Here is a 27,909-nt window from a genome sequence, read left to right on the forward strand (position 1 = left end):
GATGAAGGATCTCGGCACGAAATGTTGACTCCTCATTTCTTTCCATAGATGCTGCCGAATTCCTGAGGTCTTCCAGCATGTTCTGTGTGTTACTCTAAGATTTTAAATGTAACATCAATAAAAGGATGAAGAATAGCATCCCAGAAAATAATAATTCAATGTGCATGGCTGCATGATACAGTTCTTAACAAGAGCTTCCCAAAGTTCACAACCACAAACTCTTCCAACCCAAGAAGTTACTGAAGTAATATAGGCAACACAGTAGTCAGCAATTAAAAGACTATAACCCAGTTCACAAATGACTGGATCATTTGGCTGCAGTGTTATCTGAAAGTTAGGTGTTAGTCAGGGTATCAGAAGCTCTCTACTCAGGTGTACTGTATAGTTTAAACCCTGAGCAGAGCTCACCTTGCGACAAGCAAACCGGGTAAGGGTAGCAGAAATCACTCCTCAAACAGAAGATTACAAAGGTTTATAGATCAATTGTGCCAAGTGAAATATAATGTGGGAAAATAACAAATTGCCTAGTTTGTAAAAGAAAATAAAAGGAATACATTATCAAAATGATGAGAAATTACTTGATTTGATGGATTATATTTAATATTTAGGAAAGCTAACACATTGCTATTGATGTTTTATGAGGGGAGATGACCAACACGAGTTAAGCTTCAGTTATCTAAACCATTGGTGAGAACAAGTCTGCAGGACTGTGTAGCATTTGTCCCCTTATACATAAATAATTTGAAAGCAACTCAGAGGAAGTTTACAAGAGCAATACTTGGAATATTTGAGTTCTTTTTAGTTGGTCAAACTTTTAGCCCAACTTATCCATGTGGACCAAGATGGCCACCTAAGTTAGCCTCATTTACCCGGGATTGGCTCATTTCCCACTAAACCTTTCATATCCATGTACCTGTAGAAATAACGTCCAAGCATTGTCATTGTACCTGTCTCAACTACTTCTTCTGCCAACTTGTTCTAAAGACGCATCATATCCCATGTGAAGAAATTGCTTCTCAGGTCCCTGTTTAATCTTTGCCCCTCTCAGCTGAAGCCTATCCCCTCTAACATTTGACAAGGGAAAATGAGACAGACTAAACTTATATCCATAAACAAGAGAAAATCTGCAGATGCTGGAAATCCGAGCAACATGCACAAAATGCTGGAGGAACTCAGCAGGCCAGGAAGCATCCATGGCAAAATGTAAGTCAACGTTTCGGGCTGAAGTCCGTCATCTTATATCCATTGGAGTATCAAAGAACAAGAGGAAACTTGGTTGAGACCTACAAGATCCTGTTGGATATTGACAGGATTGATGTGAGGAGGATCTCTCCTCTTGTGAAAGCATCTACATATTACTCTTTAAAAACTTGTGATCTTCCATTTAAGACAGAGGTGAGTCATTGTTTTCCTTTCTTAGAGGGTCGCAAGTCTTTGGAACTCTCTTCTTTCGAGGGTGGTTGAAGCAGAATCTGACTATTTTTAAAGACAGAGATGGATCAATATTTCATAAGCAAGGGGCATTGAAGCTGTGGCTGACCAGCAGTGCAGTTCAGCTTAGAATCAGATCACCATTGACATACTGTAGTCCTTGAGTTCCCATATGCAAAATCACATCAACTAATGAAGGTTGCTAACCTGAAATATTAACAGTTCTCTCTCCAGAAATCACATCTGAATTGCTGAGCGTTTGCAGGGCTTCCTACTTTTTATAGTGTATGAACTAAAGTGCAGAATGATAATCCACAAATTAATTTAACAATATGACGCACCAAAATATGAAATCAAATATACCATCTATAAACTGCAAAGGCTAAACACTGTATTGTGTTTTTATCCAATCCCACTCTCATTTAAAATCAATTAAGTATCTTCAGCCCCATTCCCTTTTCTCCACACCATTCAGTGTCAATCTTTAACTTCATTAACCTGTGCGTTGTTTTTCCCAACAAAAATATAATTTTCCCACAATGTTTTGCATCAACTCATCTTCTTGTTCTTTTCACAATTCTTTTGTAATCTTCCGATTTTTTTTTCACTTCCTACATCTGGAAACTTTCTGGCAATACATAATTGAATTTTAAAATTGACAAGGCTGCAAAAGAATATTGTTTCTAAATACCAGAAATATGTGTCTGTATCAGGATAAAAAGCTGCTAAGATTATATAAATGACAGCAAAAAGTTCAAAGTTCAATGTAAATTTATTATCAAAATACATACATGTCACCATATACAACTCTAAGATTCATTTCATTGTGGGCATACTCAATAAATCCATAATAAAATAATAACATAATGGAATCAAACGACTGTACCAACTTGGGCATTCAACCACTGTGCAAAAGACAACAAACTGTGCAAATACCAAAAGAAAGAAATAATAAGAAATACAGACCCAGAATATGAGAAGAAGAATGCTCGAAAGTGAGTCCGTAGGTTGTGGGAACATTTCAATGAAGGAGTGAGTGAAGCTGAGTTAAGTTATCCTCTTTGATTCAAGTGCCTAATTGTTGAGGGGTGATAACTGTTGCTGAATCTGGTGGTGTGAGTGCTGAGGCTCCTGATAATAGCAGCGAGAGGAGAATATGACCTGGGTGGTGGGCGTCCCTGATGATGGATGCTTTTTTCCTGTGGCAAATCTTCCTGTAGATGCGCTGAATGGTGTGGAGGGCTTTACTCATGATAGACTGGGCCAAATCCACTACTTTAGTATAGGATGTTTTTCCCTAATTTCCTAATACTTGTCAGGCCTACAAAAAATCTTTCTTTAGAATCAACAAATCTTGTTTATCAGTATTCATCTTTGGTTTTATAGCTTACAAAGTCTTCTGACAGATAATCCTGATGGTACTTCGCAGTTTCTACTAACAGGTCTAGCAAATATATTTGTGAGTATCCATTTCCTTTTGACATTAAAACAGTGAATGGAAATACACTGAGCAACTCAACACATTTGCTGTCTTATCTGTTCTCTCCATCACACACATCGGCAGAAGAACTCTGTGTCGCAAAGAAACCCGTTCAATACATTTGTATGGAGAACATTGTTCCAAAAATGTGCCATTGCAACAAGAAATCATTAGGAAAATATGCCAGACTTATTTACATTGAACCTTATTTATCGATCAATCAACTGATTTGCATTTTATAACCTATTTAATCAGCACGGTTCCACAATATTAGGAGCATGTACTTAAATGATTTACCCAGGGCATGCTGCTTAAAAACTTCTTTGAACTTCAGCTATAATTCATTAACAGAAAATTGGGACTTGTCTGTTGTTGTCAACTTCCTGCATAAAGGAAGAAATGTGTCCAGGGAGCCTCTATCTTACCCTAGGCATTCAACCTACCAATTAAACAATGCAACAAAAACTGTTTTTACAATGTATTACTGCGATTTGACAGAGAACATGTTTATTTAAGGATTCTGTGGAAATCAATTTCACCTTTCCTGAATAAAATTGGGCCATTTTCACACACAACACCCAGAACGATAAGTGTCAGAAAGTTGTTACCTATAGTACAGCGGTCCCCAGGCACCGGGCCGCAAAGCATGTGCTACTGGGCCACGAGGAAACGATATGAGTCAGCCGCACCTTTCCTCATTCCCTGTCATGCACTGTTGAACTTGAACATAGGGTTGCCAATTGTCCCGCATTTGCCAGGACATCCCGTATATTGGGCTAAATTGGTTTGTCCCATACGGGACGGCCCTTCTCCCGGATTTCCCCCACTAAGATAGAGCGTTCCTATGAAACCGTTCGTGTCCAAATGGAGCAAAGTGAAGAAGCAATTACCATTAATTTATATGGGAAAAATTTTTGAGCATTCCCAGACCCAAAAACTAACCAGCAAATCATACATAAAACCTAAAATAACACTAACATATAGTAAAAGCAGGAATGATATGATAAATTCACAGCCTATATAAAGTAGAAATAATGTATGCACACTGTAGTCGGGAAGATTAAGCCAAAACCGATTTGTGGGAAAAAAATCGGTACGTACGCGCATATGTGACGTGCGCACATAGGTGCCCGCACAAGGCTTCATGGTCATGGTAGTCTTTCCTAGGGTAAAGTGTCCCGTATTTGACTGCTATTTTTGTCCCTTATTTGGGAACGAGAAAGTTGGCAACACTAACTGTAAAAGACATGTTGAGGTGAGTTTAACCCTACTTGAACACTGCCCACCGCGCGCCCCCCCCCCCACTCCCGGTCAGCAAGAATATTGTCAATATTAAACCGGTCCGCAGTGCAAAAAAGGTTGGGGACCCCTGTTATGGTATGTACCTTTGGGACAGGAGACAAAGATTCAAATACAGCCTTTTTTCAACATGAAGTGCATAAGAATTAACTCAGAATGTGTAATCACACCAATGCTTCTATTTCATTCGAAGAATACGACAGTGATCTCAAGTAATTAATATATTTAAGGAAGAGTGAATTTCTAACAATTACTCAAGTAATAAGCTGCAAAAAACTGATTTTAAATTTGTTCTCCATATTATGCCAACTTACGTAGTCTTTTTTTTATTAAATGTAAATCAGAGGATTTTCAAAGTTAAATAGAAACTTAGTTCAAATGCAGTAAAACTTTCCTCGACACCAGTTCCTCAGGACCATCATGTTGTATGGGCTTAATAACCTGGTGTATTTTGACTGCTGTATTGGTTATGCAAACACATAAGCCAATCTATAATGATAAAGATGTAAAATAAAGATTAATTTTACATGATTATTCAAATATCAAGCTTTTACTCAGGGTAGCATGTACATACTTTGATAATAAATTTACTTTGAACTTTTCTTTAAAATGACTCTGAAAATCAGCACTGTGCAGGGAGAAGGGGAAGGGTTCTGATCTGCCATGATTCAACAACAATTTGATTTTGCAGGTCATTTGGTATATCAAAGGGCATTGCTTCTAATTTCCAAAATATTGTTTTCTTTCTTCAAAACATTACAAATATCTGCAATTAATCACTAAACCTGGTATTAAATGTATGCAAAATCTGTACAAAATTTAAAATGATTTACTTTGACACTTCACTATTTCTTGTCAGAGTCACCTTATGTACAGCTATTCCTGTACCTAGTGTCACTTTATGTACATAAATACAATTAGTGAATACATGGTCATACTCGACAGGTACTTGTACATTTGTGTATTATACGATTGTTTTATCTTTATTGTGTTTTTATGTTTATTGTGCTTCCAACTCCATCAAAAATGATTCCTTCATCATGGAAAGGAGTACAGTTAACGTTTTGGACCAAACCCAGTCCTGATGAAGGGTCTCAGCCCAAAACATAAACTGTTCTTCTTTCTCTAGATGCTGCCTGGGCTACTGAGTTCCTCCAGCATTTTGTGAATAACTTTCACAAATAATTTAGGGTCCATTTGTAAGATTCTTACCAAATACCCTCAAAATATGATTGAAATTTAGCATCAATTCAACACGCTCTCTCTCTCTCCAAAATTAAGTGAGTGAAAAAATTCAGCATATGTGAAAATACAGGACAATGTAACTGCCACACACACGTTAGATTAAATGTTATGTTAAGTAAGTGACTTCATTGGCCTTGACTTACCTGAAGCACATTCTGGATCCTTGCCCACACTTCTGCCATGTCATACAGTTTGATTTCACTCATGTTCAAACCAGAAGGCGACACAACCATTTGGTGAAGGTAGCCGAGAACAATTTTATGAGCAGCAGCTACAGCAAAGAATTTTTCAAACAATAATTCTAGCAGTTCCAGTAATAACCTGTTAACAAAATGCAAATGCAAATCAGTCTGGTTAAATATTATCACTTCACTTGACTCCTTTCTAAAGAGGCAAACTGCTTATCTGGTGAGAACTCATTACAGCATGAGAAGAGTACACATTTTCTCCAACAAGGCATTGGAAAGACCGAAGAGAGAATCATCAGTCTCTGTTGCAAACCTCAAATGTATGCTATTACAAGTAGTGCAGACCGGCTCCCTTTGTTCAGGTTTGAGGCATTCCTTCAGGATCAGCCTTCTGCCAATTGTATTAATGTTGTCAAATGGTCACCATTACTTATATTGCCAATAATTCCTGCTAGGTCAGTAATAGATTTCGCACCACTGTCACTCTACTCTTTAAATCAGTAGATCAACTTTCATGAAGCCTACTAATGACAACAAAACGTACCATAGAACTGTCAATTTTGAAACAAGAGAGGGTGTGTTAATCCAAACCCTCTTGAACTGAAGTTGAAAACAAGCCTGATTCCAATTTTTGATCGCATTATAAAAATAGTTTTGTGTTTATCAGGTTGGTGGGAGAAAAGTTGGGAACCGAAAAGCTTCCAATTCATTATCAGAATCTTGCACATAGATTGCAACAGTAAAAATAGTCAAGGGGTTTCTTGTGAAATTCATTTGGCACAATCAAGATGGGCCATTGTACAAACACAATAAATTGTTCCATATAAATCAAGATTTATCATTATCAGAATAGTGAACATGTTATGTAGACACGGTCTTGAAACCTGTGGAAGTCTGGACTCGGGGATTAGATTTCTTAATAAAGTGATGCACTTGGAATACTTAGACGTGAAACATTTGCCACTAGAAGACAACATTCTTTTCCACCAAATCATAAACACACCAAATTCTACAGCCTCTGGAAATCCAGAGTAACACACATAAAATAGTGGAGTCTTAATAAAAGGTCTCAGCCCGAAATAGCGACTTTTTTCCTCTCCGTAAATGCTGCCTGACCAGCTGAGTTCCTCCGGCAATGTGTGTGTGTTATTCTTTCCCAACAAAACCCTTACTAAATCACATAACCCAAAAAAGCTTCACTGCAAGCTTAAAATAAGTTTGCATAATAATCACACATAGATGCTATTTGTTGCACATACATAAATACATTAATGCATTTTGTCATTAATTAAACAGATACATCACCTAAATTTCTGAACTATCCACCTCTCTGCAACAGATTGCTAAGATACTTTGATATAGATGGAAGACAAAATTTAATTTCTATAGTCCATTCAGTGTTCTGCTCAACAGAAAACAGAAAGATGACGAAGTTTTTTATTCTTTATTATTTGGATGTGGGGGTAGAAGGGTGGGTTGGCAAGTTTGCAGACGACACAAAGGTTGGTGGTGTTGTAGATAGTGTAGAGGATTGTCAAAGATGGCAGAGAGACATTGATAGGATGCAGAAGTGGGCTGAGAAGTGGCAGATGGAGTTCAGCCCAGAGAAGTGTGAGGTGGTACACTTTGGAAGGACAAACTCCAAGGCAGAGTACAAGGTAAATGGCAGGATACTTGGTAGTGTGGAGGAGCAGAGGGATCTGGGGGTACATGTCCACAGATCCCTGAAAGTTGCCTCACAGGTGGATAGGGTAGTTAAGAAAGCTTATGGGGTGTTAGATTTCATACGTCGAGGGGTAGAGTTTAAGAGTCGTGATGTAATGATGCAGTTCTATAATACTCTGGTTCGGCCACATTTAGAGTACTGTGTCCAGTTCTGGTCACCTCACTACAGGAAGGATGTGGAAGCGTTGGAAAGGGTACAGAGGAGATTTACCAGGATGCTGCCTGGTTTAGAGAATATGCATTATGATCAGAGATTAAGGGAGCTAGGGCTTTACTCTTTGGAGAGGAGGAGGATGAGAGGAGACATGACAGAGGGGTACAAGATAATAAGAGGAATAGATAGAGTGGATAGCCAGCGCCTCTTCCCCAGGGCACCACTGCTCAATACAAGAGGACATGGCTTTAAGGTAAGGGGTGGGAAGTTCAAGGGGGATATTAGAGGAAGGTTTTTTACTCAGAGAGTGGTTGGTGCGTGGAATGCACTGCCTGAGTCGGTGGTGGAGGCAGATACACTAGTGAAGTTTAAGAGACTACTAGACAGGTATATGGAGGAATTTAAGGTGGGGGCTTATATGGGAGGCAGGGTTTGAGGGTCGGCACAACATTGTGGGCTGAAGGGCCTGTACTGTGATGTACTGTTCTATGTTCTATATGTTCTTTCTTTGCTACCACTAGTTGTGAAGAGTGCACACAATTAGTTTCTGTCCACTTACATCTTTAGAAATTGTAATCTTATTGATTCTTGGAGAACAAATCTATCAAGACAATTTACACAGGAATGGATATTCCTTACAGCAATGTCGCCTTCAATTTATCACCTTTTCAGAGCAATTAAGTAAGCTTTCTGAGAAAACTGATGTGAGTCAAATTGTAAACATTTTACTCTAAAGTAGCTCGATAAATTCCATACAAAAACAAAATATTTAATGTTACAAACAAGCCAAAGTACTTAATTATACTGCATCCAGTGAAACAATTTACTTCCTGTCAGATTATACTGGTAGCATTAAACAGAAGAGGCACAAAAATGGACAGATGAGACAAAAGTATGAGGACATTGAGGTAACACACATAAAATGCTAGAGGAGCTCAGCTGGAAAAGAGTACAGTCGATGTTTCGGCCCATAACTAGTGGCATTCTCCAGGGACTGGTGCTTGGCCCATTACTATTTGTCATCTATACTATAAGAATGATTTGGACAAGAGCGTACAATGTATGATTAGTAAGTCACCAGGTGGCACTAAAATAGGTGGCATGCAGACACTGAAAATGGTTATCAAGACTGGAAGTGGTACCTTGATCAGCAAGATCAGTAGGCTGAGAAGTGGCAAATGGAATACAATTTTTATAACGACCAAAGTAAATTTATTATCTAAATACATATATGTTACCATATACTGTCTTCACATTCATTTCCTTTCAGGCATTTACAAGAAAAAATACAAGAGAATTTCACAAAAAACTATAAACAGAAAAAGACTGACAACCGATGTGTAAATGAAAACATACTGTACAATTAAAACAAATAATACTGAGAACTAGAGTTGTAAGTGGAGTACTGCAGATCAGAGGGATCTCAAAGTAGAAGTGCATGGTTCCCCGTAGGTGGCACGACATTTAGACGGAGGTATGGACCATAACTGGGCAAATCGGAGCAGTTTAGGTCGGAATTTTGGCTGACAGGGACAAGTGGGGACAAAGGGCCTGTTTCAGTGCTATATGACTCTAAGTATACTGTAGTTGATGTTATACACTCACTGGCCACTTTATTAAATACATCTGCTCATAATGAAAATATATAATCAGCCAATCATGTGGCAGCAACTCAATGCATAAAAACATGCAGACATGGTCAAGAGGTTCAGCTGTTGTTCAGCCCAAACATCAGATCATGGAATGATTATTAGTGCCAAATGAGGCAGTTTGAATATCTCAGAAACTCCTGATCTCCCGACATTTCCACACATCACAGTCTCTAGAGTCTACAGAGAATGGTGCAAAAAACGAACATAAAAACAGCCAGTGAGTGGCAGCTCTGTGGGCAAAAACACTTTGTTAATGAGAGAGGTCAGAGGAGAATGTCCAGATTGGTTCAAACTGACAGGAAGGCAACGGTGGCGTGCAGAAGAACGTCTCTTAATGCACAACATGTTGAACCTTGAAGTAGATGGGCCACAGAAGCAGAAGACTGGGAATATACACAGTGGCCACTTCTACCTAATAAAGTGGCCACTAGGTGTAGATCTATTTATTATTTATGTTAGCAACACACACAAAATGCTGGTGGAACGCAGCAGGTGTTCCACCAGCATTTTGTGTGTGTGGCTTGAATTTCCAGCATCTGCAGATTTCCTCGTGTTTGTATTATTTATGTTATTTCATTTTCAAATGCTAATTAACAAACCTCAGTTTCTCTTCCCCCTGCTCAAATACCGATCCATTACCTTGGTTGATTCTCCTGTGACACAATTTCACCACGCTGATAAGCATGATCTGCGATCTGGGTTGTTGATCGCTTCACAATCTGTTCCAGCTCTTGATTGAAACGTTCTTTAGTTGCTTTGACTGTCTCTGGAATTTTTTTTAATTTTGCCAGAGCTTTTATCAAAATTCCCATGAAAAGTATGCTGTTCTCTTCTGGATCGCACTCTGGATCCTCCTTAATGTCTTGCAGGTTTACCTCCTTTACTGTGAAAAGAAACAAAAATTAGTCATGCATCTCAATTAGTATTTTTCTGTTCTTATTAATTTCTTTATTCTAATGAAGCTGTTTTGCACAAAATCATGGACAGCATAACTCTGAAAGTGCTTCTATGTGGTACTGAACCCTCAAAAGCAACTAGGAGATCCGGATGGCAAAGAAGGTAATGGAAATAGGATGAATTAAGTCATGAAGGATTTATGGAAAATTGAAAATCTACAGCCCATCAATTGTCATGCTTTTAGTGAATCTGCAAACTAGACCTCTATGTAATTTATCCCTTCAATTTCACCTCAAGGATAAATGCTTCAGAAAGCCTCATTCAATGAAAGCAGCAATATACTATGTAAAGTTCCCATAGGAACTGCAAAAAAAAGTTTCTTTTTCATATTTTTACACTTCAGTTTTCATGCACAATCAGGCCAAAAGAGTACACTGGTACATTACACAAACAAAGTTGGAGCCAAGAGGGAAATATGAAAAGAAAACAATCAGAAAATTTACTGGAATTCTGTTGGGAGACAAACTTGAAAAACAACATACTGAGAGGTTATGTTCAAAATTGATTATGGTTAAAAGGCGATTTGTTCATATGAACCAAAGGCAAAAGATAATTGGATTAATGTTAATGCCAAATTTAGAGTCATGCAGCATTGAAAAGAGGCCTTTCGGCACTGATCAAGAACCCATCTACGTTAATCTCATGGAAACACAAGAATGTGAATGCTGGAATCGCAGCACTAAGGAAGATTATAATGGTAACCATTAAAAGAAAGTTGAAGGCAGATACAAACCGAATGGGAAAGGGATAAATCTTAAGTATGTAGGTATAGGTGTCCCCCACTTTTCAAACATTTGCTTTACGAAACCTCACTGTTACAAAAGACCTACATTAGTACCCTGTTTTCGCTTTCAGAAGGTGTTTTCACTGTTACGAAAAAAAATTCAGCGCGCACCCCGAGCAGTCGCTCTCCCCCGGATTCGGAACTGCATTCTCGTCGGCATTGCTTTTAACACGTACCTGTGAGCAGTTGTTTGCAAGATGAGTTCTAAGGTATCAGAAAAGCCTGAAAGAGCTCATAAGGGTGTTACACTTACGGTAAACCTAGACATAATTAAGCGTTTTGATTGTGAAGAACGAAGTAAGAACAAAGTGAGTTTGGCTTGTGGAAGCTGACGAACATGATGTTGAAGAAGTTTTGGCATCCCATCACCAAGAACTGACAGATGAAGAGCTGATGCAATTGGAAGAAAAAAGGATAACAATCGAAACCGAATGAGTAATGATAAAGTACGACTTTAATTTTGAAAGGGTATGCCGGTTTAGGAGATATTTGCAGGATGGTTTGAGTCCTTATTAAAGAACTGTGTGATAGAAAAATGCGCGAGGCTCAGCAGTCAAGCAAGCCTTCCACATCAGCCACAGCAGACGACGAAGCTCGACCTTCGACATCGAGGCGGGCAGAGATAGAAGAAGATGAGCTGCTTGCTCTAATGGAAACAGACGATGACGAGATGACACCCCAGTGTCCCACCACCCCAACCCTCGGGCCACGGACAGATACCGATTCACGGAGAATGCAGCAGTAGCTAGGAGGCACACAGCACATCTTTAAGAAAAAAGCCGAAATAAACATGCTAATTAATTAGGTGCCGCCGACAATTACGTGCTGGGCGGCACCTAATTAATTAGCATGTTTATTTCGGCTTCTTTCTTAAAGATGTGCTGGATGCCTCCCGGCTACCGCTGGACCCCTGCATGCTTCGCGGATCGGTATCGGTTGGTGGCCCAGAGGGTGGGGGCCACTGCACCACCCAACCTGCGAGCATCAGTGTGCTCGGCAAGCTATCTTCCCAATTCCCGTAAGTGATACTACACTGTACATACGTTATTTCTACTTTATACAGGCTGTGTATTTTTACATGTTATTTGGTATGATTTGGCAGCTTCATAGTTTAAAGGTTACTGGAGAGAGTGATCTTGCCAACAGCGCTTGCGTGAGATTTTCTGCCAACAGCGCTTGCGTGAGATTTTCACTATGGAGAACAGTTCAGTAATGATTGTGGGAAAGTATTTCTACTTTATATAGGCTGTGTATTTATCATATTATTCCTGCTTTTACTATATGTTACTGTTATTTTAGGTTTTATGTGTTATTTGGCATGATTTGGTAGGTTATTTTTGGGTCTGCGAACGCTCACAAAATTTTCCCATATAAATAAATGGCAATTGCTTCTTCGCTTTACGACATTTCGGCTTACGAACCGTTTCATCGGAACGCTCTACCTTCGCATGGCGGGGGTAACCTGTAGTAGGTGTAGGAACAAAAAAAAAATGGAAGGGGTGTGGAGAGAAGAGATAGATAGAAAAAGGAGAGAGAGTGTGAGAGTGAGAAAGAGACACACACACACACACACACACACACACACAAAATGTAGGAAGTAATAAGGGCTACCCAAAATTCTAAAACGTGTTCATATTAATGGGTTGTAGATTATCCATCTGCAACATGGAATGTTGTTATTGCAGTTTGTGTTGATCCAATGGTATGAAGATTCAATTTTACAATTTCATGTGACCCTTATGTTCCTCTCTATCTCCATCAGCCACATCTGCTTCCTCCTTGGTCCACCTATCTCCTTTAGCCTCACATTTCACCGCTTCCTTTTATGCTGGCTACTTCCCCCTTCACTCTTAGCCCTGATGCAGGGTTATCATCTGCAAAGTTGATAGTTCTTCTCTTCCCATGTTGCTGCTTGACTCGCTGAGTTCCTTCAGTAGTTTGTTTTTAACAACCTTTACAAGCCTATTGACTCCCACAGTTATTTTACTTAATATTTCTACCCTATCTCTTCTGACAACTCATTTCTTTCTGCTTATCTCCTTTGTATTTACTATGAAGATGAGACTTTCCATACAGATGGCTTGGAAATGCTTCCCTTCTTCCTGAACCATGGCTTACCCTCTACCTTTGTTAACAAAGCCCTTACTGTATTTTACCTCATCTATTTCCCATGTCTCTGCTATCTCCTCCTTCAGGACAAATCAATTGCTGTGGTCCTCATTGCAACCTCCACAGAAAACACATCATTCGCAGTAATTTCTACTATCAAAGAGATTTCACGACAAGACAGACACATCTTTCCCATTGCTCCTTTTTCAGCATTTCACAGGGACTGTTCCCTTCAAAACTCCTCGATTCATGGTCCACTCCAGCACTCACTGCCTTTATGACACTTTCCCTTACAATTGCAGCTGATGCAATGCTTGTCCTTTTACCTATCCCATTTTCAGCATCCAGGGAGCCAAATAGATTTTCCAAGCAAAGCACTGTTTCACTTGCACTTCTTCCAATTGAGTGTACTGGATTCAGCATTCACAATGTAGTCTTCTCTACACTGAAGAAACCAAACTGCAGGTAGAGTGATACTGAGCATCCTGTTCCTTGCACACTTTAATTCCCCACTCTACTCCCATTCTGACTCATGAATCTGCCAGTTCCTGTACTAATCAATAAAGACAAATAAAAGCTTGAGGAACAGCAACTCAAATTCCATTTGGGCACTTTGTACCTTCTAGCCTCACTGTTAAATTCCACAACTTCAGATAATTTGATTTCTGTATCTGTCCGCATCAGCAGTCAATCTGTAATATTGGATCAGTTTGTTTATTTTCTTTTTCCTTATTTTTACCTTGTTTTCCTATGGAAGTGAAAGACTGGTGTGTGCATCTTCCCTCAGTGGGGCTCTTCTTTCTCCTTCTCAGTTCTGAAGAAGAACCTTTAACCTGAAATGACGTGTCAATTTCTATTCCCACAGATGCAGCCTGACCTGCTGAGTGTTTCCAGCATTTTCTGTATATATCTTCCAAGATCATAATACACAGGAGCAGAATTAGACCATTTGGCCCATTGAGCCTTCTCCGCTTTTCCATCATGACTGATTTATTATCTCTCTCTACCCCATTATCCTGCCTTCTCCCCATAACCTTTCACACTCTTACCAACCAACAAACTATCCACCTCCGCTTTAAATATACCCAATGGCCTCCACAGCATCTGTAGTAAATTCCAAAGATTCACCACCCTCTGGCTAAAGAAATTCCTCTTCATCTCTTCCCTAAATGGATGCCCCTCTATTCTGAGGCTGTGCCTTCTTGTCCGAGACTCTCCCACTATTGGAAACATCTTCTCCACATTTACTCTATCTAGGCCTTTCAATATTAAATAGGTTTCGATGAGATCATCCCTCATTCTTCTAAACTCGAGTGAATACAAGCCCAGAGCCATCAAATGTTCTTCATAAGTTAACCCTTTCATTCTTGGAATCATTCTTGTGAATATACTCTTGATCCTCTCCAATGCCAGCACATCCTTTCTTAGATTAGGTGCCCAAAACTGCTCACGATACTCCAAGTGCGGTTTGACCAATGCCTTATAAAGCAGTAGCATCACATCCTTGTACATATATTTTAGTCGTCCCAAAATTAATGCTAACATTGCATTTGCCTTCCTCACCACCAACTCAACCTATAAGTTAATATAACCATGGTGTACATGTAGGGTTCTCAGTAATATTAACTGTAATGTTAACTGTTAACTGCTAATTATAAAATGGCTTCTCTGAAGTGTTATAATGAAATGGCTTCTTTGTAATGTTAACTATGAGGTAATGTTCTCTGTAGCTGAAATGTTTGGGTTATAGTTATAGATAACAGAGGAACTAACCAATGGAAGCTATGTTAATCTATTGTATGTGTGGGAACCTGCATCAGTGCACGGGGTTTTTCGGGAGGAGAACCGAAGAGGAAGGACGTGCTGGACGCGCTCTGGTCGACCACCATGGTTGGGCCTGGGCGGCGGGTCAAGGAGGTCAGAAGAGATTGAATGGTGGAACAAAGACCCCGTTAATTGAGCTCCAATGGTTGTGCGCGAAGTGGGTAAACTCTGTTAAGTTTGGCACCTTTTACTTTCCGTTTATATTGTATCTCTACTAATTACATAGTTCCAGTAAGATTTATGAAGTGTAATCTGTAAATCATACCTTGCGTGCTGTCTGATATTTTATGGGTGAGTTTGTACCAGGGTGCATTACACAGCAACTACGCAAACGTGAGACATGGTTTGGCAGGCGAACGAGATTTCCCCTAGACAAACACGAGCCGATAGCCCTGAGACTTACATACATAAAAGTTAAAGTTTTTTATGAAGTAGAGCGCATAAAACGATAGTAAAAAATGTATATATGTACCAATACAAGATTATTATAGAAAGTGTATGTAAATGAAGTTTCTTTTCGCAATTCTCTTAATTCCTGACAAATTGCTTGTTAGCTGGCATCTGTCATTACTGTCTAAGTATGTTTGTGTTGCATTTCCTATTCAAATTCACAATTTCATAAGTGTTTGTATTTCCAAAGAACATTATTGGCTGTCAAATGCTTGCAGTGATGTGAGTGTGAGAGTCACAATATAAGTGTACATTGGTCTTTATGAATATTTCAAGGAAGTATTTAGTTGGTGCACCATAAACTGACATTTTTTTTTGTTTTATAAATATTTCACATTAATAACTACCAGCTATTTAAAATTGACAACACAAGTATATTATCCTATTCATCATAAAAAAGGGCCAAAATGGTGTTGACAAAAATGTCAACTGTAATAAAAGGAGATTTATGTACAAGAACAATCAAGTACTGACTCAAGGAAGATAGTGCAAAAGGCATCAATGACACATGTGTATTTTGACAGAATAAAAGTATATGCATACCTAATTATTTCAGCCATTGACAAACACAATGTATCCATGAAGGTTTGAACAAAAGGTCGATTAAGCAAAATCACAGCCTTTGGCAAAAGGCTCTAATTTGAATCTTCCTGAAACACCAGCTTTCCACAAGGTCAGACAGAATTCATCTACACATTCAGAACGCAAGAGGAATTTTCAATAAAAGTGATGATACTCTGCTTCTGCAGTGTGAAATTATTAATCTGTTGAAGATGATAGCGTCACAAATATATCTGATTGAATGTCAAACTGTAAACAATCATGTCAATTCCTGTGATCTCCATCTCAGAGGCCAATGTTGGACTGTTTTTAAAGAGAGTGAACCCTTGCAAGGCAGAAGGTCCTGATGGGGTACCCGGAAAGGCTCTGAAAACCTGTACCAACCAACTAGCGGGAGTATTCAAGGACATTTTCAACCTCTCACTGCTACAGGCAGAAGTTCCCATCTGCTTCGAAAAGGCAACAATTATACCAGTGCCTAAGAAGTATAATGTGGACTGCCTTAATGGCGATCGCCCGGTGATGAAATGCTTTGAGAGGTTGGTTATGACCAGACTGAACCCCTGCCTCAGCAAGGACCTTGACCTATTGCAATTCGCCTATCGTCACAATAGGTCAACAGCAGACACAATCTCAATGGCTCTCCACACGTCATTGGCCCACCTAGACAACACAAACACCTACATTAGGATGCTGTTTATCAACTATAGCTCAGCATTCCCACAATCTTGATTGAGAAGTTGCAGAGCCTGGGCCTCAGTACCTCCCTCTGCAATTGGATCCTTGACTTCCTAACCAGAAGACCACAATCTGTGTGGATTGGTGATCACATAGCCTCTTTGCTGACTATCAACACTTGCGCACCTCAGGAGTGGATGCTTAGCCCATTGCTCTACTCTCCATATACACATGACTGTGTGGCTAGGCATAGCTCAAATGCCATCCATAAACTTGCTGACGATACAACCATTGTTGGTAAGAGTCTCATGTGGTTACGAGAGGGCATACAGGATTGAGATATGCCAACTTGTGGAATGGTGCCGCAGCAACAACATGGCACTCAACATCAGTAAGACGAAAGAGCTAATTATGGACTTCAGCATCTTCAAGTTCCTGGATGCAAGAGCTCTGAGGATCTAACTTGGTCCCAACATATCAAAGTAGTTATAAAGGAGGGAAGACAGCGGTTATACTTTATTAGGAGTTTGAAGAGATTTGGCGTATCAACAAATACACTCAAAACCTTCTATAGTTGTACTGTGGAGAGAATTCTGACAGTCTGCATCACTGTCTGGTATGGAGGGGCTACTGCAAAGGACCAAAAGAAGCTGCAGAAGGTTGTAAATCTAGTCAGCTCCATCTTGGGCACTAGCCTACAAAGTACCCAGGACATCTTTAAGGAGCGGTATCTCAGAACAGCAGTGTCCATTATTAAGGACCTTCAGCACCACTGTTACCATCAGGTAGGAGGTACAGAAGCCTGAAGGCACACACTCACTGATTCAGGAACAGCTTCTTCCCCTCTGCCATTTGATTTCTAAATGGACATTGAAGCTTTGGACACTACCTCACTGTTTTATATATACAGTATTTCTGTTTTTGCACGTTTTTTAAAAATCTATTCAATATACATAATTGATTTTCTGATTTATTATTATGTTCTATTTTATTTATTTTTTTCTCTCTGCTAGATTATGTATTGAACTGCTGCAGCTAAGTTAACAAATTTCATGTCACATGCCAGTGATAATAAACCTGATTCTGATTCTGAAACATTTGCTGACATTTGGAATGCCCACAGTTATAAATGCTACTGGAAAAGTTCAAAGTTCAAATCAATGTACATATATGGGACAATATACAACCCTGAGCATCATTTTCTTGTGGGCATTCACAATAAATCCAAGAAACACAATAGAATCAATGAAAGACCACCCCAACAGGACAAACAACCCATGTACAAAAGACAACAAATTGTTCAAATACAAAACAAAAATAATAATAATAATAATAATAATAATAATAATAATAATAATAAACTGTTATTACAGGTAGGACAATCCATAATAAACATCCAGATCTAATAATACAGGATAAACAAGCAAGAACAACTTACTTACTAAATATAGCCATTCCAAACACACATAACATACAAAAAAACACCAGAAATGTGCTGAACAAAAAGAGAAAATTGAAGGACAATGGAATAAGAACAGGGTATACATTGTCCAATAGTAATATCTGCGACTGGTATTATACCAATGTCACCACACAATAGCATTAAACATTTTAGGCTACACAGCAATATCTAAGTAAATCTCCAGAAAGCTACAAATCTACTTTAGAACAGAATAGTCCAAATGTTTCTAGCATTTGAGAAATGAGTGTACTCGGCTATACCAGTACCTTGGGTTTAATCAGCTTGAGCTGAGAAAAAATAAAAATAATAGCATATAAATAAATAAGCAATAAATATCGAGAACATGAGACAAAGAGTTTTAAAAGTATGTCCATAGGTTGTGGGAACAGTTCAGTGAAGAGTGAAGTTGAGTGAAGTTAACCCTTCTGGTTCAAGAGCCAGATGCTTGACAGGTAATAACTGTTCCTGAACCTGGTGGTGTGAGTCCTGAGGCTCCTGTACTTTCTTCCTGATGACAGCAGTAGTGAGATGGGAGCATGGCCTGTATGGTGGGGACCCTTGATGATGGATGCTGGTTCCCTGTGACAGCATTCAATGACGGAGTGGGCTTTACCTGTGATGGACTAGGACGTCCACTACTTTTTGTAGGCTTTCCATTCAAGAGCATTGGTGTTTCCATACCAGGCCATGATGCAACAAATCAATATACTCTCCAGCACACACCTATAGATGGTTATCAAAGTTCTATATGCGAAAGTTTCACAAACTTATAAGAAAGTAGAGGTGCTGCCATGATTTCTTCGTAATGGCACTTACATGCTGGACCCAGGACAGCTCTCTAAAATGATAACACTGAGGATTAAACCCTAGCTGTCCCTGCACAATATCTGTTAAATGGTCTTTGCTGCTCTCCTTGTCTGTTGATAATTATTGAGTCTGTTCATAAGTTCACATTTACGTATTTAAGTTTAGTTATTGACTTTGCATAAGTGACCATTCTGCTAATTGTTGATTGCTCATGACTGTTTGCCCTATTGCCTTGTAAATTGTTGATTGCTATTGTGTTATCTGTTATGGTATTGTTCTGTCACCAAACCACAATCAGTTCTGGTTTTACACAGAGACGATAAGATGATTCTGTTTCTGACTGAAGTTGCTGATTGTCTCCACCTCTGATCCTCTGAAAAGACCTGGCTCATGGACTTCTGGTTCCCTCCCTCTAGAGTCAATAATCAGCTCCTTAGCCTTGCTGACAATGAGTTTATGTTTGTTGTTGTGGCACCACTCAGCCAGATTTCCAATCACTCTCCTATATGTTGTCATCACCACCTTTGATTCGGCCAATGACTGTGGTATTGTCAGAAAATTTAAATATTGAATTCCAGCTGTGCCTAGCCTCATAGTCATAAGAATAAAACGAGATCTCTGAGGATCTAACCTGGTCCCAACATATCGATGCATTTATGAAGGAGGGGTTTGAAAGGAATTGGTATGTCAACAAATACACTCAAAATCTTCTGTGGATGTACCATGGAGAGCATTCTGACAAGTTGCATCACTGTCTGGTATGGGGGGGGGGGCGGGGTGGAGGGAGGGACTACTGCACAGAACCGAAAGAGGCTGCGGAGGGTTGTGGGCTTAGTTGGCTCCATCTTGGGTACTAGCCTACAAAGTGCCCAGGACATCTTCAAGGAGCGGTGTCTCAGAAAGACAGCATCCATCTGCTCTCAAACGAATCTCCCCCATTTCACGCACATCTGCTCTCACTCTATCCTCCCGTCACCTCACTAGGAATAGGGTTCCCCTGGTCCTCACCTACCACCCCACCAGCCTCTGGGTCCAACATATTATCCGTAACTTCCACCACCTCCAACAGGATCCCACCACTAAGCACATCTTCCCCTCCACCCCCTCTGCTTTCTGCAGGGATTGCTTCCTACGCAACTCCCTTGTCCATTCATCCCCCGCTATCCCTCCCCACTGATCTCCCTCCTGGCACTTATCCTTGTAAGCAGAACAAGTGCTACACTTCCTCCCTTACCACCATTCAGGGCCCCAGACAGTTCTTCCAGGTGAGGCGACACTTCACCCGTGAGTCGGCTGGGGTGATATACTGCGTCTGGTGCTCCCAATGTGGCCTTCTATATATTGGCGAGACTCGACGCAGACTGGGAGACCGCTTTGTGAACACCTATGTTCTGTCCGCCAGAGAAAGCAGGATCTCCCAGTGGCCACACATGTTAATTCCACATCCCATTCCCATTCTGACATGTCTATCCACGGCCTCCTCTACTGTAAAGATGAAGCCACACTCAGGTTGGAGGAACAACACCTTATATTCCGTCTGGGTAGCCTCCAACCTGATGGCATGAACATTGACTTCTTTAACTTCCACTAATGCCCCACCTCCCCCTTGTACCCCATCCGTTATTTATTTTTATACACACATTCTTTCTCTTACTCTCCTTTTTCTCCCTCTGTCTCTCTGACTATACCCCTTGCCCATCCTCTGTTTTTCTTCCCCCCTCCCCCTTTTCCTTCTCCCTGGGCCTCCTGTCCCATGATCCTCTCATATCCCCTTTGCCAATCACCTGTCCTGCTCTTGGCACCATCCCTCCCCCTCCTGTCTTCTCCTATCATTTTGGATCTCCCCCTCCCCCTCCCACTTTAAAATCTCTTACTAGCTCTTCCTTCAGTTAGTCCTGACGAAGGGTCTCGGCCTGAAATGTCGACTGTACCTCTTCCTAGAGATGCTGCCTGGCCTGCTGCGTTCACCAGCAACTTTGATGTGTGTTGCTGTCCATTACTAAGGACCGCCTGCACCCAGGCCATGTCCTTTTCTCACTGTTACCATCAGGTAAGAGGTAGAGAAGCCTGAAGACACACACACAGTGATTCAGGAACAGTTTCATCCCCTCTGCCATCCAATTCCTAAATGGACATTGAACACTTGGATACAACCTCACTTTTTTAAAAATATATTTCTGTTTTTTTGCACAATTGTTTAATCTATTCCATATATGTATACTGTAATTGATTCACTTATTTATTATTATTATTATTGTTTTCTCTTCTACATTATGTAATGCATTGAACTGCTGCTGCTAAGTTAACAAATTTCATGTTACGTGCTGGTGATAATAAACCTGATTCTGATTCCGAGTAGCCCTGGAGGCTAAACACAGCCTTGTGGTGCATCTGTGCTGATGGAGATTGTGGAAGTGCTGCTGTTGCCAAGAACTGGCTTGGGTCTGCAAATGAGAAGATTGAGGATCCAGCTGCATAAGAGGTATTGAGACCAAGGCCCTGAAGTTTATTGAATAGTTGGATTGAAATCTGAGCAATCCAAAATTGAAATACAGCCAGAAAAAGTCTCACAGACAGATTTTAATATTTTAAACACTTCCAAGTGACAGAAGCTTTCAAACAGTTACTTACTCTTTAATCATGTTTAAATGCAGGGTCATGATGACTACCTTATACATAGATCAAGTCCAGGGGTCTGTATTTTCATGCAACATCTCTTGATACCTCATTAGCAAATAATGTCACCAGATTGTATGTCGGTACAATTTCACTAAAATAATCAATGTCTGAGTGATTGATTCTCAGATTGGGAGCACAATTCACTGCAGTTGGAAGTCATTTGCATCTGTACAGTGAGAAACATTCAGTTGTTCCAGACTCTTTGTTCCAGTGTTATTTAATATTGACATTGCTTGCTTTAATAAAATATTCATTGATTACACAAAAGGAGTCAGCCAGTCTCCTTGAAAACTCATCCAAAACAAAATGAACTTTTCTCAGAAAAAGGTCTTTAGATATGTGGCAGAGAACAACAGCAACCACAATCGATCACAACCTGGTTGAGCCATCATAAAGTTGCACAGACATGCTCCAGTGTTCCCAGTTTTAAAAGGTTTGAGTTTATCCAATCAACATGCCACAGAGATAATTAATATGTTAAAATAGAGTTTCAGTATACTTTTAATAGTCTTCTAGAGTGAATAATCCGGTAATACTAAAAATGAAGCAGCTACATTTTATCTCTGGGTTTGAAACACGATACCACTTCAAGAAAATTGCTTTCTTTTCCAACCTTTTTATTAATTTTCAAAATTATAAACATAACAATATTAATGAACAGAGATTGGGATTACATTATTAATAATTGACATTACAAATATAGCATTGGTAATAATACAGATGTATAAAGTTTCCCAAACTCTACATATAATTAAACATGATAGAGGGATAAATGAGAAAAAATCTAAAAAAAACCCAAATTAGAAAAGAAAAAAAGAAATATTAATTAACTAAGCGATATTAACTTAAACTAAATAAAACTAAAAAACCCAGAACTATAGAAGAAAAAGACAGGCTAACATATTACATTGGATAGAATCATTAATGTCGTTAACTCCACTCCTCTATTCGTGTATTTTAAGTTAAAAAAAGGATTCGAAAAGGTCAAACTACATCACATAGAAATATTGAATATATGGTCTCCAAGTTTCTTCAAATTTAATTGAAGGGTCGGAGGTGCCACTTCTAATCTTCTCTAAATTTAAACAAGATACAGTTTGAGAAAACCATTGAAATGTAGTAGGGGGATTGACCTCCTTCCAGTTCAATAAGATAAACTTTCTAGCCATTAATGTTAAAAAAGCAATCATCCGACAGGCTGAAGGGGAGAAGTAACTATCTTCCATCATAGGTAACCCAAAAATTGCAGTGACAGGGTGTGGTTGTAAATTAATACGCAAAACAGTAGAAATAATATCAAAGACATCTTTCCAATGTTTATGCAAGAAAGGGCAAGACCAAACCATATGAATCAAGGAAACAACTTCAGAGTGGCATCTATCACAAATTTGGCTTATATATGAATAGAAATGAGCTAATTTGTCTTTAGACATATGTGCCCTATGCACCACCTTAAATTGTATCAAGGTATGTTTAGCACATAAAGAGGACATGTTAATTAATTGAAAATTTTTTTCCCATTTTTCTATAGGTAAATGAAGTTGAAGGCAAGTTCAATGAAGTTCTAGGCAAGTTATATTTATTAGATAACTGTTCAAAAGACATGAAATAGCCATCCAAAAATAAATCACGAAAGCTTAATATACCCTTCCTTTTCCATACTGAGAAAGCTTAATCTATAATAGAAGGTTGAAAGAAAAAAATAGACGTAATAGGGCTTGATAGAATAAATTGGGTCAAGCCAAAAAATTTACAAAAATTGAAACCATATTCGTATTGTATGTCTAATTATTGGATTAACAATTTGTTTATTTAATTTAGAAATAACAAATGGTAAAGGAGACCCTAAAATGGAAGTCAAAGAAAATCCTTGCATAGATTTACATTCCAGGTTTACCCATTGTGGGCTTAAAGTTATATCCAAATCTTGTGTCCAAAATTTTAAATATCGGATATTAATTGCCCAATAATAAAATCTAAAATTTGGTAAAGCCAAACCACTGTCCTTTTTAGACTTCTGTAAATATGTTTTACTAAATCTAGGATTTTTGTTCTGCCATATATATGAAAAGATTTTAGAATCTAAAATATCAAAAAAGGACTTAAAAATAAAAACAGGTAATTCTTGAAACAGGTATAAAAATTTTGGTAGGAGAATCATCTTAATAGCGTTAATTTGACCAAGCATTGATAGAAATATTGAGGACCATTTAAGAAAAATTTGATTAACTTGATCAATTAAAGGTAAAATATTGTGCTTGAATAAACCCTTATGTTTCTTAGTAATTTTAACACCCAGATAAGTAAAATAATCATTAACCAGTCTGAACGGTGAACATCTTTAAATTGGAACCTGCATATTTAAAGGGAAGAGTTCACTTATTAAGATTCAATTTTTAAGGCATCCGTTAGTCTTGCGAGACCATGGATCTGCGACTGGAAAGTTTTCACTCTCCAGGGTGCAGGCCTGGGCAAGGTTGTATGGAAGACCAGCAGTTGCCCATGCTGCAAGTCTCCCCTCTTCACGACACCAATGTTGTCCAAGGGAAGGGCATTAGCACCCATACAACTTGGCACCAGTGTCATCGCAGAGCAATGTGTGATTAAGTGCCTTGCTCAAGGACACAACACACGTGGCCTCGGCTGGGGCTGGAACTCACGACCTTCAGGTCGCTAGTCCAATGCCTTAACCACTTGGCCACGTGCCCACACAAGGTTCAATTTATAGCCCATAAAATTATTAAACTTATCAAGCAAGGATAGTAGTGCCGGAATAGATTTTTCAGGGTTAAAAATATATAGTAATAAATCATCAGCGTATAGTGATAACTTATGTGTTTCATTCCCACGGGTGAAACCAAATATATTAGTTGATTCACGAATAGCAATGGCCAAAGGTTCTAAAGCAGTATCAAATAGCAATGGACTAAGAGGACAACCTTGCCTGGTGCCGCAAAACAACTGAAAAAAGGGAGATCTTTGATTATTGGTAAATACCGACGCCGAAGGGGTAAGGTATATTAATTTAATCCAAGATATAAATGTCGGACTAAAATTAAATTTTTCAAGCACACTAAATAAATATGTCCATTCAACCCTGTCAAACGCTTTCTCAGCATCTAGTGAAATGATACATTCAGGAGTTCTAGATGAAGGAGTAAAAACAATATTCATTAATCTCCTAACATTAAAAAAAAGAGTAACAATTTTTAATAAATTCCGTCTGATCAACAGAAATAATTTGAGGCAATATTTTTTCCAATCTGGTCGCTAATATTTTAGAAAAAATCTTGGAATCTACATTCAACAAAGATATAGGCCTATATGATGCACATTCAGTGGGATCTTTATCTTTCTTAATTAAGGAAATAGAAGCACCATAAAAGGACTGTGGTAATTTACCTATAGATAATGCATCCTTAAAAATTCTATATAGCCAAGGTGAAAGAATATTAGAAAAGGATTTGAAAAATTCTACTGTGAAACTATCCGGACCACGTGCTTTACATGAATTCATCGAAAAAATAGCATTTTTAATTTCATCTTCAGTAGTGGGAGTTTCTAATATTAAACGTTCATCAGACGATAATTTCGGAAAATTCAATTTCCTTAAGAATTCGTGCATTATAGTAAGATCATCGGGAAATTCTGATTGATATAGTGAAGTATAGAACTCTTGAAAGGATTTATTTATCTCATCATGATCAACGGTCAGGATACCATCACTTTTACGAATCTTAAGAATCTGGCGTTTAGCCGAAGCAGTTCTCAATTGATTAGCCAATAATTTACCAGATTTATCACTGTGTATATAGAACTGACTCCTAGTTCTACTTAATTGATTTTCAATTGAGGATGTTAGTAATAAGCTAAGCTCCATTTGTAGCTCAACTCTCTTTTTATAAAGCTCCTTACTAGGAGCAGTAAAATATTCCTTGTCAATTTCTTTGATCTTATCAACCAACATTTGTATTTCATTATTAACTCATTTTTTTCAGTCCAGCAGAATATTATATAATTTGTCCACGTATATATGCTTTAAAAGTGTCCCATAATATTCCACTAGAAATTTCTTCCGTAGCATTTGTTGAAAAGAAAAAACCGATCTGATCCTTAATGAAATTAACAAATTTCGAATCTTGTAGAATTAAACCACTATTGTCTACTGTTAGAAAATGTATCCATTAATTTGATAGAACATTTCAAAGGCGCATGGTCGGAAATTGCGATGGAGTCATAGTTACAATCAATAACAAATGGAATTAAACGAGAGTCAATAAGGAAATAGTCAATTCTAGAGTACTTATGATATACATGAGAAAAGAATGAAAACTCTTTATCCTTAAGGTTTAAAAATCTCCAAATTTCTACAATTCCTGAATTAACCATAAAAGAATTGATAAGAGTAGCCGATTTATTTGGAAGTGTCTGATTAGAAGCAGAACTATCCATCAAAGGATTCAGACAACAGTTAAAATCTCTATCCATTGTCCCATATAATCATTTAAATTAGGAAGAGCTGTAAGCAAATACTTAAAAAATTCAGGATGGTCAATATTTGGAGCATAAACATTCACCATAACAACTTTTTTATTAAAAAGTAAATCAGTAATTAACAAATATCTACCATTTGGGTCTGAAATAGTTTCATAATGAATAAATAATACCGAAGAGTCCATGAAAATGGAAACTCCTTTTACTTTGGCGTTCGAGTTCGAATGATATTGCTGATCCTGTCAAAACCTTAAAAAATGCTGATTATCCTCTCTCGTCACATGAGTTTCTTGTACAAAAATAATGTGAGCGTTGATTGCGTGGAATACATTAAAAAAAATTTCCACTTAATCGGGTGGTTTAAACCGTTTGTATTCCACGAAACAAAGTTAATAATCTTGTGCATATTACTAAAGTTAACCATTTGGTATGTAAAGGGTTAACCAGAGTATAAACTCATGACTCCGGAAGAGGGAAAAAAGGTTTGAAGAGGAACTGGAAGTTATGACATTTCGGACATATTTGTAGTTGCAAGTTAGCCTCTTTGAAATAATTAGACTAAAAATAGAAAGACCCCACCTCCCCACCCATAAAGACCCAGAAATAAGGCAAAGAGAAGCCAAAAAATAATCTAACACTAAATCTAACCCCATCTTTCTAAGAGGCAACCCAAAAGATATATATTTATATGAAAAAAAAACTCAAAAAAAATTAACCTAAATAAATGAAAGCTACGGTTATTGAAAGCATAGGACAAAATATCATCTTACTAGTTTTTTTTAAAAAAACAAGCGTCAATTAATATTGTTAGTATTTTTCAAATCGAAACAATAAGAAAATGAAGGGGAAGAAAGGCATAAATGCCATCTTGAAATGTAAAAAGAAGAAAAGAACCAAATACTTCCCCAAACCTTTCAGAAACAAAATTAAGCCCCGAGTCTTCTACTTAATTACCTTCAAAAGCAGAGAAAGTAAGAATAAAAACAGAAATTAAAGAAAAACGGACAGAGTCATTAAGAAAGAAAAACTTTAATCGAAAAGTTTATAAAAAATACCTACACTACAGACCAAGAACCTAAGCCCTCGGATTATCAGAGAACCAAATCTGTAAATCTATTACTAACAAAAAAAAACCAATAGGAACAAAAATGAAAAAAAGCAGTAAAATAATTCGTTCTTAGGCAAATTCAGAACATCGAGAAATTTTTGAGCTTCTATCGGGGATTTAAAGAGACGGTGGGAATTATCGGGAAGGACAACTCTCAGATGAGCTAGGTAAAAGACAGCTGGTTTGAAACCTTTTTGAAAAAATTCTGAAAACGTTGGTTTAAAAGCCAACCGTTCCCTTAAAACTTCAGGACTGAAGTCTTCAACCAAACTCAAAAACTGAAACTTTGAAATTCAATTATTCCTCTTCTTCGAACAGCTCGTATCAGACGATCCTTGATTTGAACATAGTGAAACTGAATAATAACAACTTGTGACGGCCCGCACACATGGGACTCGAACCGCCATTGGGAGCCGTGGGCAGACACGTGGTAGTGCGTTTGGAACTACCCGCTCAGGGCGGACCTTCCGGGGACAGTCCGACGTCACGTCCGCCCTGCGGGTCGCAGGGGCCCATGAGAGGGGAGATTTAAGCGCGCGATTTTGAATCAGTAAAGGCATTCTGAGTTCAGCTCTCTCTGCCTCCGTGTGTTTCTTTAGTAGTGCATTTGCGCACATCTACATCCACTGCAATTCAAGCTTGTAAAACAATAAAACATGAAATCTTCCAAGGGGGTGAATACTTTATCTGTTTAACACCACTGAATAAATAATATTTTCTTAAATAAATCATTATGTAATCAATATGAAACTTCAAATGTAGCTGATTACTATGTATAATATTCAGCACACAGAAAAGTGAACTATTTAATACCCTAACCAA

The 27,909-nt window shown here is 38.4% G+C and overlaps 1 protein-coding gene across 4 annotated transcripts in view; it reads right to left on the minus strand.

The window, feature by feature from the left end:
* exoc4 (exocyst complex component 4) overlaps positions 1 to 27,909 on the minus strand; it is a 572,850-nt gene that overhangs the window by 499,963 nt on the left and 44,978 nt on the right. For all 4 annotated transcript variants that reach the window (XM_063073038.1, XM_063073040.1, XM_063073041.1 and 1 more), the window contains exons 5-6: positions 9,814 to 10,057; positions 5,599 to 5,776 (exon numbers count right to left, since the gene is read on the minus strand). In XM_063073038.1, the coding sequence (XP_062929108.1) occupies positions 5,599 to 5,776; positions 9,814 to 10,057 (422 nt within the window). The remainder of the gene's footprint in view (positions 1 to 5,598; positions 5,777 to 9,813; positions 10,058 to 27,909) is intronic.

Source organism: Mobula hypostoma, chromosome 20, assembly GCF_963921235.1.
Source record: "Mobula hypostoma chromosome 20, sMobHyp1.1, whole genome shotgun sequence".
Taxonomy (NCBI): domain Eukaryota; kingdom Metazoa; phylum Chordata; class Chondrichthyes; order Myliobatiformes; family Myliobatidae; genus Mobula; species Mobula hypostoma.